The sequence below is a fragment of the Vipera ursinii genome (genome assembly GCF_947247035.1).
Source record: "Vipera ursinii genome assembly, chromosome: 1".
Lineage (NCBI taxonomy): Eukaryota > Metazoa > Chordata > Lepidosauria > Squamata > Viperidae > Vipera > Vipera ursinii.
The window spans coordinates 204,604,006-204,618,861 of record NC_139512.1 but is presented as its reverse complement, the minus strand read 5'-3'; the positions used below and the strand labels follow the sequence as shown (position 1 = coordinate 204,618,861).

Genomic DNA, 14,856 nt, shown 5'->3' with positions numbered 1-14,856 from the left:
TTTTTCGAGTTTCACCTGTACCTGTCCTAGGAAAGAGAAAACAACAACCAGCACTAAGGTGGGTGGACTCAAATTACAGAAAGGATGGCTTCACTGTTGGAAGACCTAAAGGGCAGATTGAGGACAGATCCTCTTAGAAGAAGGTCTATTTATATTGTCACTAAGAGTCATCAGTGACTTGATGGAACATTATCATAAGATAGGAGTAGCTGTGGTTTGCACGAGAGCAAAAAGCTGCAGTCAAATCCAGGACAGAGAAAAGAAGACGAATACAAGATCAGAAGTGTTGTCAGCTGGCAGTTCTTGAAATATTGTTGGCAAAGGAACTTCCCTGCTCTGACGCAAATGTTATGCTTTGGGCAATTTTTGGCTCAGCCTGCATAAACTGCCAATGACCTTGCTCCAACTTGGACTTGGCAAGTGCCTTCGCTGAACTACAGCTGGCAATTTGAACAAGTCTGGCTGCTTCTATAAAGGTGCACCTCTTGTTTGTTTAAGCTGGCACTGCCTATCTTTTTCAACGTGGTCTGGGTGGGGGAGAGACTGATCTACCCGGGATATACTTTGCACAGTTCTGGGCAGAGATACATAGCTGCACACAGATGTTCACATCTCAAGCTAGTTTTAAGCAAAATGTGTAAACTAAGTCTTGAAAAAAAACCTCAACTCTTCCAGGCCCAGTGAATACTACCACTGTAAATCCACATTAACGGTGGCATATCAGGGCATCCAAACACTCTTGTCAAGACTACATTTAAGATGGAATATTATGGGATATTCTGCCACGATGAGGGAGAACTGAGCACAGAACAAGGCATTTCTTGAATAAGAGATAAAGAATCTGTTGGGACAGAAGACTCCTCTCTGGGATTCAGAAGGGAAAAACATCCCACTTTTAGGAGAGCATATCTCACATGATTAAGAGGAAATTCAATGCCATATTGCAACTCTGTAATCAACAGAGGCGATTCATTGGGAGTTTCTGTAACCCTGGAGAGGTTTTCATTTCTGATTAGTGTTGCATGTTTTCTGGTGGAATAAGAGCGGCAGTAAATAAACAATAAGCAAATGTTTAATAAACATCATAGTAAACTCTCTGTTCCCCAAATCTATTAAAAAGGAAAGTAAGAGTTAATCTTTATTGTTCATTCTTTGATTGGGGAAAAAATTGCTCCCTTGGAAAAAAAATTGGACAATTTGGCCTGTGTAAAAGATTTTCTTCTGCTAATATGCATCAGTGTAAATTTAGGTCGTTTTGGATTTTAAATCTGGCAATTTCTCAAGTTAGAAGAATTGGACACTACTGTTAGCCATAGATAACGACATTAGGAAATGGGATTACACAAGACTATCCTTGGAATACAGATGATGAAAATGTAACTTGTTGACCCTTTATAGAAGACAATGATCTTTCTTCTTGTTCTTGTCATGCTGGATTGTTTCATTTAGTCAAAATTCCAGTTGATTTAAATGTTAGTACATTTGTACAACACATATAAAAACTTGTTCAGATATGTTGGGCTAAAATTCCCAGAATTACCAGACAGTAGGGCTATTGTACTTTTTTGGAGCCCAACACATTTTTGGAGCCCAAGGTGAGACAATTTTGTAATTACTTTTATGTTCCATTTAGGAACAGTTCACATAATTGTGTTTAAAGCCAGTAGCACAGGTTGACCAATGGAAATTATATATGCTACTCGAAAGATTGAAGATGGAAGCATACATTCAGTTCTGAATTAATACAGAAGAACCCTTAGTTGTGGGCAAGGTTAGACTATGTGGCCATTGAGATGTTGCTAAATCCTAATTTTGAAGTAGACTAGGGGCAATGGTGAAGGTTAAAGGGAGTTGTATCTCCACAAACATGTGTGTGGCTCCCATCCTCAAGATGTTCAGTGTTTAAGAACTTGGCTTTGCTCCCAGCCCTGGAAAGTAGGATGACTTGCTTAGCCTCTACTTGTTTAGTGTGTATGTGTGTTTGTGTGTCTGTATAGAGGTAACCCTTGATTTACAATCATTTGTTTAGTAACTATTTGAAATTACAATGGCATTGAAAAAAGTGACATGACCAGTTCTTGCACTTACAACTTTTACAGTAGTTCTGTGATCACTGATTAAAATTTGGGATGACTGCAGCATCCTGGGTTCATGTGTCCACCATTTGAGACCTTCTTTTCCAACCAGTAAAGTCAATTTGGGCAGCCAGATTCACCTAACAACCATATGAATCACTTAACAACTGTGGCAGAAAAGATAGCACAACTCACTTTTAACAACTGCTTGTTTAGCACAGGAAATTCTGGTCCCAGCTGTGCCTGTAAGCTGAGGACTATTGGTATATGCTGAGCTTTTGATTTTTATAATATTGTATGTTATTATTCATGACTATGTAAGCCTTTTGGAATCATTTGGAGGTAGATAGCCTTTAATAATAATTAAACACACAGTAGGCCATATACTGTCCCCTCCAAGAAATAGTGTTAAATATGATGTAGATCTTATCAACCAGTTCAATAGGACTTGGCTACCTATTCAGACAATATTTTCCTGTGCCCTCTCTATAAAAGACATTTTCAACAGATTTGTGGGATCTGTTTTTCTCAATCTTTTGCAAAGAACTCCAACTGCCCACTCTTGGTATGATTCATTACACCCACATCCTCACAGTTGTACCTTGCTTGTGTGTAAGTCTTTGTGCTGCCTGTACTTGATTTTATTTGTTTTAATTTGATTCTGACCAGTACAACTGGTTTTCCTTGAAAGCTTAAAGTGTTTTCAGAAGCTATACCTCCTGGCCAATTACTTCAGTGGGCTAAAGAAAAATTACAAGAGTTCTTGTAATCGTGATGACTATAGAATCACAAATCTGAGATTACAACAATCAATTAGGTAGAAAAAGACTATGGGATAGAAGATCATCCATAAAACAACAGCAGCTTACTGGTTAGTTCTTACCATTCATTCTGTACAACTGCAGCTGAAAATTAAAATGGAAATCCATTCAAAACACAATCACATGATTTCCCTTTACTAATAGCACAGTTCTTGGCTAATCTCCCAGACCTCTGTGTGTGTGTGTCTGTCTCTCTCTCTTGTCTCTCTCTCTGTCTCTGTCTCTGTCTCTCTCTCTCTCTCTCTCTGTGAGAGAGGAACTGTAGGGATTCTTAATCTAGCTTGCTTTTAAAAAAAAGAAGCTACAAAATGTAAACCTAGCCTCCGTAGCAGAAGAAAATAAACGAAGTTAGTATCTCTGTTATTTTTCCATTTGGCAATTCTTGTTTTTGCTCCATGTATTGCTGTACAGTTTTCTCTGTTACACAGCTGTGAAAATGTTTATTCCAACCCATAAAGAATGGAGAGAAGAACCATTCAAAATTGTATTAAGATTCAAGAATTTGTCAGTGTGTTGAAATTTAAAAGCTTGGCAAGTGTTAGCTTTGACTGCTTTAGCTGACAGTCTCCTGGTACTGTAAGACAATATTGGTAATATTGAAACGGCAAAACAGTCCATTTGAAGCATCAGATCTTCCTTCTGTATTGTAGGTCTTCACAGATCCTTCACAGGATAGTTTACAGCAGCTCCTAAAGAGCCTCAATCGGCAGATGAGAGGTGAAATTTGGAGGCAGATGACTGGGAAGAGAAGCAGCTACTCATCTGTTGCACTGGTCTCTAGTCAACATTAAATCAAAATCATTTGTTATCACCATACATTAGTATGTATATATTTAACATCTGCCAGAGAACAGCATCAGCAAGGTGTTTATAATGGCCAGCCTCAGGTACACTCGTGGTCAATAGGTAAAATCTCGATAAAGAATTCTTTAAAAAGAAATAATAATGCTAGAGGTCCGGAGCAATTAGTGGTGAAGAGTACACCTTGGTATTTCCTTGTTGTGATGCACACGCTAGAGCCTTCTATTACAGACAGTTTCTTTAGAACAGCAGGTATTTTGCTGTTCCAAATTGCCCTAAAGAAGAGCTATGAGGAAAACTAACAATCCTGTACGTACATAATACAATCATCTTCTACATCGTTAAAGGGAACAAACTGGTTGTTTTACTTATTACTGAGAGTCAGTTGCATCCTGGGAGTGTCAGTTGCCCTCAAGAACCTATGTGATAATTGATGTGTAACCAAGGCAAACAACAAATTACATCATTGCCGATTATCCTCTTTTTTTCATGATGCCCACAGCAATTGTGTAAAAAATATCTTCTCTTTGGCACTCAGATCTGATTGAATATTAGATCATGTTTAGATCTGGCAGAAAAGGAGATACAGAAATAATGATGCGGGTTTACATTTAGCAATTAATGAAAACACAAATAAGCAGAAAGGAGCAGACATTTTAAATAGTTTTAAGCCTGAAACATTTGTAATTCATTTGAAATAGGGTCTTCTGACTATTTAGAGGCATACCAAGTTGACAGTATCTGGATTTCAAGTTCAGAATAGTTCAGGGGTCAGCAACCTGAAACAGTGAAAGAGCCACTCGGAACCGGTTCCCTCACAAAAGGAAAAAGTGGGAGCCACAAAAAATGTGTGCGCATCTGCATACATGCGTGCATGCGCAGAACAGGGTTTGACTGAAGAGTGGAGGCAAGGCGAGATACGCACCTACCCTGCATATTTGAATTGATTGGTTGAACTTTTTTAGTCCCATTTTTTTTTTTTTGGACTGCACATGGCAAAGGACTGGGAGCCGCAGGAGACGGCTGAAAGAGCCCCATGCGGCCCCGGAGCCGCAGGTTGCAGACCTGTGGAATAGTTCCTGAATGGTTGAAAAAACCTATTTTGGCTCAAAAAACTATTTTGATCATAATGGGTTGTTTCAAAATCAATATGGTCTTATACACTGGTGTATAGAATTCTGTATTCCAGGTCAGAACCACCTGGAAAACAGTTCAAGTCTTTTTTTCTTGTCTGTGACAATAAGGTTACCTCTTGCTTTTCCCTATCCCCAGCTCTAGGAATCATGGCATCCGGCCCTCTCAATTCCTGGCAAATAGATGGGGAAGAAATGGAGGTAGTGACAGATTTTATTTTCCTGGGCTCCAAGATCACTGCAGATGGGGACTGTAGCCAAGAAATTAAAAGACGCTTGCTCCTCGGGAGGAAAGCCATGGCAAATCTAGACAGCACACTAAAAAGCAGAGACATCACCCTGTCAACAAAAGTGCGTATAGTCAAGGCTATGGTCTTCCCAGTTGCAAGGGGGCAAAAAGGATCACTTGTTTTTATTTTGATGCAGGTGAGAAACTTTAGCGTAACTTTTAAATATGAACTATTCTCCTTGTCCTGGGGATTGTGTTGATACAATTGATACTGGATTCTTAATTTGTTCATTGGACACGAACGGTACTTACAATTCACGCATTAATAATACTGTGAGGTGTTATAGCAATTGTATCTGAGTTTCGCTCTGAATCAACATGTGATTTGTTGAAACATTAACATACAAATAAATAGATTACATTTATGAAGGGAAGGGAAGGTAGTCTGAATCATAAAAATATAACAGGGTGGATTCAAAGGTCCCAGGCTTTGCCTGGTGCATGGGAAAGCCCTCAACCATGAAAATGCTGTATTTTAGAAACAGCCCACTCCCCACCTTGGCAGGGCTGTTTTCCAATTTTGGCCATATTTGCTATAAATTTCAACTCAACAATACCCAGCTGTTAGCTTTTGAGACAATTTTTTTTTAATCCCATTTATATCCCGCCCTTCTCCGAAGACTCAGGGCGGCTTACAATTTAAAGCACAAATCAATGTGCTTAGCAATAGCCTTCATTTTATGTATATGCCTGCTTATTAGGGCTTTCCCTCCCCCCCCAAGCGGCATTATTACAAAGTCAGCTTATTGCCCCCAACAATCTGGGTCCTCATTTTACCTACCTCGGAAGGATGGAAGGCTGAGTCAACCTGAGAGGACTACCATAATTTGGCGTGTTCCAATGCCTCCACTATTTTATAGAATGTTTTACTTTACTAATTGTTCTCCATGCCCCCGTAAAGGTATGCTTTTTGATGAGAAGTGCTGGTTTTCCCGTGGCTGTCCTTGATAGATATTGTAAAGGTAAAGGTAAAGGTTCCCCTGCACATGCGTGCTAGTCGTTTCTGACTCTAGGGGCCGGTGCTCATCTCCGTTTCAAAGCCAGCGCTTGTCCGAGGACGTCTCCGTGTTCATGTGGCCGGCATGACTAGACGCCAAAGGCGCACGGAACGCTGTTACCTTCCCACCGTAGTGGTCCCTATTTTTCTACTTGCATTTTTACGTGCTTTCGAACTGCTAGGTTGGCAGAAGCTGGGACGAGTAACAGGCGCTCACTCTGTTACGCGGCACTCGGGATTCGACCCGCCAAACTGCCGACCTTCTGATCAACAAGCTCAGCATCCTAACCCACTGAGCCACCGCGTCATACACCTTAAATAAGTAGTTTCTGGACTTGACTCCTGACTCATGGTGACTACATGGATACTTCCTTGGAGTTTTCTTAGCAACAGTATGAAAGTAGATGTCATTGTCTTCAAAACAGGTTGACTTTTCTTCCTCCTCCTCTTTCTCATTTTTTCAGGGTACCGTTATAATAGCAACAGCAATAATACTCAAGACTTATATATCGCTTTGTAGTCCTCTCTAAGCAGTTTATAGTCAGTATAATGCCCCCAACAATCTGGCTCCTCATTTTACCCACCTTGGAAGGATGGAAGGCTGAGCCAACCTTCAGCCAGGCAGGATCGAACTCCTGGCAGTTGGCAGATTTAGCCTGCAATATTGCATTTTAACCACTACGCCATCACGGCTCTTAATCCTAATGTATGACCCATTTACTGTGCATAATGATTTGACTCTATCCATATGGTTATTCAGTTTATGTCTGGGTACAGTACCAATGTTATTAATTTAATCTTTGTTTGCAAAGACCTTACAGTATAAACTTTGCCTAGGACACTGTAAATGGTTTTAGCAAACAAATCACTGGGATAATTTTGAAGGGTTTCCAAATACAGACAAGTCTATTGATTAATCTGAAATGACTTGTGCACAAAGTACACCCTCTGTCCAATAGTTTCAGCTGGCTATGTAGGTGTGACCGGCAGATGGGAGCATTGCCTGCCCTGATTCAGCATTCTTAGCCCTCTCGATCCACAATTATATATCCAGAACAATTCAGATAAGTAGCTTTATTATGATGCATAAAACTGGAGGATTTCAGCATCCATCCTTTTTGTTTCATTCATCAAAATACGTGGGTGATCTATATATCCAAGAGCCCGTATATTAACAAAGGAGTCTTCATAAAATTGTATGTTTGCAAAACTGTGGCAGGATGAAGTATCCCCTCATTCCTCTAGACCAGGGGTCTTCAAACCCTAACCCTCTTATGACTTGTGGAGTTCAACTCCCAGAATTCCTCAGTCAGGCACACTGGCTGAGGAATTCTGAGAGTTGAAGTCCACAAGTCATAAAAGGGCCAAGTTTGAAGACCCCTGCTCTAGACCTGCCTGCTCAACCATTCCAGTTCATGTTCCTCTGGTGGTTTCACTGGATATCCTTAGCAGTCGAGAGTATATAGAGCTCCTCAAATGCTGCAAATTTCTAAGTCTTTCATAACCAAAAGAACTAACAGGATTTCAAATGATAGGCAGGTCATTTTTGGTCAGGTTTTACATACATTTGTACAGAAACAAAAAAAAGGCTATGGTCCAGAATATTGGAGTGTTTTCTGCAGTAACTCCAAGAGATTTAACAGAATGAATTTTTGTAAATTAGACATGGCAGTACATTATTATTCAAATCATGTACAAAGGATTCACAGTGGAGAAAGTAACTTCATTTACATATCAGTGCCAGCAACATCAATTTTCAAGCCTGGGAAAATATTATTTTTCACTGCATGGCTACAGAACTTCAGAGAATTTGTTTTAAGCTAAAAGTAATAAGAGGTACCCTGTGCTGGAGGCCCATGAAACCACATCCTATTTTCATTTATATAAGTGCCAAACATTATTCAGGAAAAAGTCCTCAGACAGTGGTGAAATAGTTAGGCAGCAGCTATAAAGCAAATAGGTTTTTCTGGTGAGTGAACTCTATAGCTGACAGAAGACTTCTGTGTCTGGAATCAGCTTATTCATTGACAAGCCTCAGTCATTCAGTTGACTTCAAGACAGAAGAACGAGTTGCAATTCTATCTCTAGTAATAAATATACTGGGCTAATAAACACCTAGTGTCCTAATGACACCCCACCCAGATTCCCACTTACATCACTTGATTTCCACAATTGTTTATTATCTTAAAAAGGTCAGTATTTTTGGCAATATAAACAACCATCTAGGTTCATTCAACCATTTGGGCAAAACATGTTTTGATAGCACACATCTGTAAAAATGTAACAGCTGTTTCAAAGATTGCAACCAACCATTAAGGTTGTATTGTGACTGCCACCCACAATGGCATAAAGTCAGTTTTGATCTCACGGAGTTGTTCTGCTTTAAGCTAGCATGCAGACTATTTATTTTATACAACATAGAGGCTGCCCAACTTTACCCAATTCTGGGCAGCTTTCAATGAAGGTGTACGCTTCTAAAAGAAAACTACATGTAACAAACAAAAATTGTCACCCATTGTACGCCAAGGCCTGGGGAAATAACCAGGTCTTCAGTGATTTTTATGAACATCATCATGGTGGGAAATGTACAGATCTTGTGGGAATGTAGTCCCAGGGGGCTGGCACTGCACCAGAGAAGATGCAGTTCCTAAGTCATGATAAATACCACTGTTTGATCAAAAGGACTTGGAATGTGCCTACTCTCTGGTTTTACAGGTCAGGTAGAAGCTGTCAAGAGATAGATAGTCCTTCCAATAGCCCGGCTTTATGTCATAAGGGCTTTGTAGGTGATAATCTGTACTTTGAATTGTATCTGGAAGCCGACTGATGTCATCTGTGGATACTGCTGCATGGCCATTACTTCTCTGCTCCCACATTCTAGGCCAGCTATAACTTCAGGGTGGTCTTCAAGGTCCGTCCAATCTAGAACACATTGCAAGAGTCCAATTATGACATCACTAAGGCATGAGTGACCATCTGAATGTCTTTCTAACCTAGGAAGAGATGCAGTTGGCAGACCAGATGAATCTGTTGAAAGGTCCTCTTGGCTACAGCTGCCACCTGCTCTTCAAATAGGAACTATGAATCCAAGGAGACTACTAGGTTACACACCAGTCTCAAATAGGATAGTGCTATCCCATTAGATATTAGATATGGGAAGTCCACAGGATAGGGAAGAGCCAAATATCTATAACCACTTGTTCTAATCAGGATTGTCCAAGTCTGTCCCTATCCAGACCTACACAGCTTCCAGACACTGGGACAAAACTTTCACAGCCCAGGGTTAAGATGTACAATTACAATGATTCCAGACTGGTTTCAGGTAATGATTTTCTTTATTTACAATTTTATTGGATTGTTGTATGCCATCCAGAGTCACTTTCTGTGAGATGGGCAGCCATATAAATTTTAATAAATAAACCAGCAGGTGATCTTTTACAGAGGTTTCATGTAGATATTAAACAAAAAGGGCAAGGGTATTAAGCCCTGCACCACCCCATAAGTAAGGAGCCACAGTCCTCTTCCCCGTCAACACTGACTGGAATCAGCCACCACGAAAAAACTACTAACACAGCATCTCCGCCAACTCCCCGTCCCTAGTTTATCCAGAAGGCTTCTGTGATTGTTATCAACAGCCCTTGAAAGATCAAGATAGTTTTTCCTCCAGCTACACTGCTGTAGTTCTTTTTAAATTTTTTTATTATATTTCATATTTCAAGACTGTTTCTATTTATTAGGCCTTACTCATGTTTCACTTTGTTTGGATCTATTTCCTGCTTGTTCGCCCAAAAACTATTGCCCCAGTTTTCAATACAAATAATGGTTGATGTTGTTTAGATTTTGCAATCAGGGTAGAAACACTGTTTTACAGCAAAGGATATTCAGAGTTCATATTTGAGAGATTTTCACAATATGTGCCTGAAACAGGAAGCACTCAAGCAGATTACTGTAAATGTTTAAAACGTTGAAGTCTTACAGTGCAAGCTCAAACTCTCAGACAGGCAGATATTATATGGCTGACTGCTGATCTAGAGATCTATTGATTTAGCCAAGATTATTACTCTGTCATTAACTGCTTCGCTCAAAGTTAAACTTTGATTAGAAATGCTCTTTAATATAAGTGAAAGCAAAGTGGGAGGAGCCAGGAACAACTGACACATTTATTTCTGGCACAAGATGAAGTTTTACATCAGCAGCAATTTATAACCTTAAGAGCTGCCAAGCTGTCATTCAGTCTGAATTCTTTTCTAGGATGGTTGCGAAAGGAAAACAGGAGAACCGTGAGGTGTAGCACAGTGGGAAATGCCTTATTTGTATAGATTTTCAACTTACCTGAAATAGCCTTGGATAACCAGTTCATTCAACACTACACACTGGTGGCTCAGTGGTTAAGAAGCTGAGCTTGTCAGCTTTGAAAGCTGGCAGCTCAGATTCGAAACCCAAGCGCCATGCAATGGGGTGAGTGCCCGTTCCTTGCCAACCTAGCAGTTCAAAAGCATGTGAATGTGAGTAGATTATAGGTACCACTTCCATGATAGCATGCTGTCATGCAACAACTAACGGAGTAAAATCTGCAGGGACGCCTTTATTTTTACTGTTGTAGAAGTTCTCCACTAAAAACAAGCTGCTTTTGAAACAGGAAGATAAGTACTGTTGGTACTTTAGCTTGTTTTATATTACTGCAGTGAACAAAACATATCACTTATCACAATCTTTAGAACAAGTTGCATAGCGATATTTTTTAAACTTTGCAGGAGAGTGAGACAAAATTATGCTGTACAAATTATTTACTTTGTTGAACTATTTTAATTAAGAGATATAATGATTGATTCTAAGGCTTGGGCCTGCTAGCTATCATATGCAACTGAAATTTAATTTAATTTAATTTAATTTAATAATATTTCTATACCGCCCTTCTCCCTGAGGACTCAGGGCGGTTCACAGGGCAGAGTAAAATACTAAATACAAACGTTAAAAAGAGATTAAATGATTGCCCAAGTTAAAACAATTGGTATACAATTATAAAACCCCAAGATAAAATTAAGAAACCAAAAAATAAAAAAACCCACCAATCCCCATCAGGCTAGGCCGGCTTGTACAAACAAAAACGTCTTGAGATCGCGACGAAAGGAGCGAAGATCGGGCGCCATCCGGAGCTCTACCGGTAGCTGATTCCACAGCTCCGGAGCGCCCACAGAGAAGGATCTCCCCCTGGGGGCCACCAATCGACATTCTCTGATCGGTGGCACCCTGAGGAGGCCCTCTCTGTGGGAACGCACAGGGCGCAGGGAGCTTGATGCCGGCAGCAGATGTTCCCTAAGGTACTCCGGCCCCATGCCATGGAGGGCTTTGAATACCATTACCAGTACCTTGAATCTCACCCGGAAGACAACTGGCAACCAATGCAGCTCACGGAGCAGAGGTGGAGCCACTTATATCAGTTCTTATATCAGTTCTCTACACTTATATCAGCCACTTATATCAGTTCTGGAGCCACTTATATCAGTTCTCTACAGCATTTCCTAATGACTCATTAATGATATAGCATATGCTAGTCCACTAATAACAATTAGTTTCTGGTCACCAATTACTTTCAGACCAGCACCACCCTGTGGCTTTGCCTTAGGTTAAAGGTCCACTATCAAGTGACTTCAAACTGCAGACAAGTCCTTTTACTCACAGGAAGATAGCCAATCATACACAGCAACGATACAGATTAAAATAATTGCCAAAAGGGATGCAGTCAATGTGTAGAACTTAAATCACGTTTATTCAGCTAAGAGGCATCTGCTAACAATGAGCCTTAAAAGTATAATACCTTTCTACCATAGCCATTAGTAGTGGTCAAGGGAAAATAGGGAAAATCCTGAGAAGATGGGGAGTTATAGGCTGGTTGAACATGTAGCTCGTCATATTACATTATCCACAGCATATCCCAATTGGCTCACATATCCTCCTATGAATATCAAACATCTTCCTTTCCTCTCTGATGTCCTCTTGAGTAGAAAAGAAGGGTCTGGGAAAATTGGGAGGAGCAGGTTGGTGGATATATCATGGCTAAAGTTAAGGAGAGGTAAGGGAAGAAAAGCATTCAGAATATAGATGGGACATGCAGGACCAAGGGACACCATATTGGAGATTTTGGTGGAATTAACTGTAATTAATTCTAAATCACGAATCCCTTTTAACAAAGTTGAAGAAACTCATTATTTGCATGGCCTTTACATAATGAGCTGGGGCACCCTGTCCTGGTCAGCCAGTAGAGCTATAGTTGAATAATGTAAAATCAGGTTCCTATACTATTAAACTGAGATTAATACTAACCTCCAAAACTGTACACCTCAGAGAACTGAGTTGAAAAAGCAATTAAAAATGTCCTTTTACTGCCAAATTTGGGGCCAAAATCCATAGGACTATTAATATGATTCTGTGTGTATTAGAGAGGCATGTGCTTTTATCACCACTATTTGGAATCTATTAATGGGATTTTTCAAGTATTGAGGTTCACTAAGAGAATTTATCAGGACAACCCCTCCCCTGACCCCTTTTACAGTAAGGGACTGTTAATATGTCATGTTTATCAACATACAAATTCATTTTTTGATAAAGAAGACTTCTCAAGCAAAATAGTAAATATTATCATGATTATTAATTTTGAAATTATTTAAAGTAGTTTTGTCTTTTATCTACTATTGTATTCAGTTTGACATAAATTACACAAAAGATCCATCCAATATTATATTCCCAGAAGGAGGAAACAGATGCCAAAAGGAAACCTACAAATGAAAATACTGTTGAGTATAGGGAGGTGTATCATCTCCTGAAATGAAGTTAATCTGGCTAGAATAATTTTTAGGCAATAAAATGCCCAATCATATCCTGCCTTTTTAAGATACTTTAAAGTAATGCAGTGGTAATGCTGCTAGTGTGAAAATCTTTGTGTGATATTGGATTAAAAAAAGATAAGTAATATATTGTTCTATATGCCAAATATTAATATTCCATGCTTGCTTTTGGATCCTTATATAAAGTCAATATTAATGTTAAAAGGGTTCATAACCATTTTTTGTTTTTCAGAGCAGAACAATATTCAAAACTTCCTTGGTTTATACATGACTATTGAATTTTATTTGCTTGTAGTACATTATCTTGATGATACTGTATAGTTTACTGCAGTTACCTTTGCTTCCACTGAGTATCTACAAAACACCTTGAATGCACAAGAAAGCCAGTACCTTTATATTTTAACACTACTACCAGTATCTATGTGATAGGAATGTTATATGTAAACACTGCAGGAAAGGAGATGCATTAGCCTACTACAGTAACCAAAAGTCATAAGGAGTCTGATAGCACCTTTTCAACCCTGTTAAAAGGCTTTTCAAACAAAATTCACCAATTTTTAAAAATGTTACCAGACTCTACCACCCAAACGTTATACTGTGCATGTAGAGTAACTTTTTGACAAACAGCACAGGAAATCTGTCTGTGTGTAATGTTTTGGCTCTATATTTCTTCTAATTATACTTAAGAATTAATAATAGACTAAAGACAGTAGATTGAAGAGATTATTGCTCTTTAATTTCCTAAGATACCAGATCGGCCATTGTAGGAATTATAGCACTAAAGCAGTAGATGGTGGTTTGAATACATGACTCTTTTTTTGGTCCTCTGGAAAAAAAATGACAGATCCATGTCTACATAATAATAATAATAATAATAATAATAATAATAATAATAATAATAATAATAATAATAATAACAACAACTTTATTGTCACTTTGAATGTACACCAATCGGCATAAATCAAAATGAAATTTCGTTGCATACAGCTCTCAAAGGGTCACCACCTCTGATATATACTCCTTGTTCGGGGCCCGCTCAAATTTCACATTGTCCATTTTAGTCTCTAGGGCAGAGGTCCCCAATCTTAGTCACTTTATGATTTGTGGACTTCAACTCCCAGAATTCTTCAGCCAGGCATGCTGGCTGAGGAATTCTGGGCATTGAAGTCCACAAGTCATGAAAGGGCCAAGTTTGAAGACTCCTGCTCTAGGGCAGAGATCCCCAACCTTGGCAAGTTTAAGACTTGTGGACTTCAACTCCCAGAATTCCTTAACCAGTTTCACTGGCTGAGGAATTCTGGGAGCTGAAGTCCACAAGTCTTAAAGTTGCCAAGGTTGGAGACCCCTGCTCTAGGGAGTGAACGATGGCATGAGTGAAGTACTAAATGAACATCAAATCAAAGCCTCATCTTTTAAGATGGGCATTCTACAGATATTTGCTTCAAAGTGCCATCTGTCCTAATACTATCTTTGATTCCATATGGGCTTTAAAAACCTTCTCAAAATATTAAGCAAGTAGAAACCAATATTGTAGGATAAAGGGCGCTCTCCTTCTACGTACCTTAGAAAAAGTATTCTCGCTTCCTTCCTCCCTTCCCTTTTGCCCGCAACCTAGATGGCCAGAATAGGGACTTTCTTCCCCTTATTTCCATCTTCAGAGATAAAGACCCTTTTCACTAGTAGTTCCCTAATTCCTTGGGGAGGCATTACGGCACACGTTTTAGTCGTACGTTTTAAAGCAGCATCTCGACCTTCTGCTTTCCCAAGGTGGCTAACCCCACGCCCCTGTTCCCGTTTACTTTTTTTGCCTCGGCTTGGGGAGTTATAAGACGAATTGTGTACGTGTTGCTTATTGATACACACCACGAGCGAAAGAATCAGAAGCAGCAAAATTA

The 14,856-nt window shown here is 39.5% G+C and overlaps 1 protein-coding gene across 1 annotated transcript in view; it reads left to right on the top strand.

Annotated features, from left to right (window-relative positions):
* Positions 1 to 9,166: 9,166 nt before the first annotated feature.
* SHLD1 (shieldin complex subunit 1) overlaps positions 9,167 to 14,856 on the top strand; it is a 62,013-nt gene continuing 56,323 nt past the window's right edge. Inside the window, exon 1 of the mRNA XM_083349313.1 lies at positions 9,167 to 9,438. Within this exon, the coding sequence (XP_083205439.1) occupies positions 9,405 to 9,438 (34 nt within the window). The 5' untranslated portion in view covers positions 9,167 to 9,404. The remainder of the gene's footprint in view (positions 9,439 to 14,856) is intronic.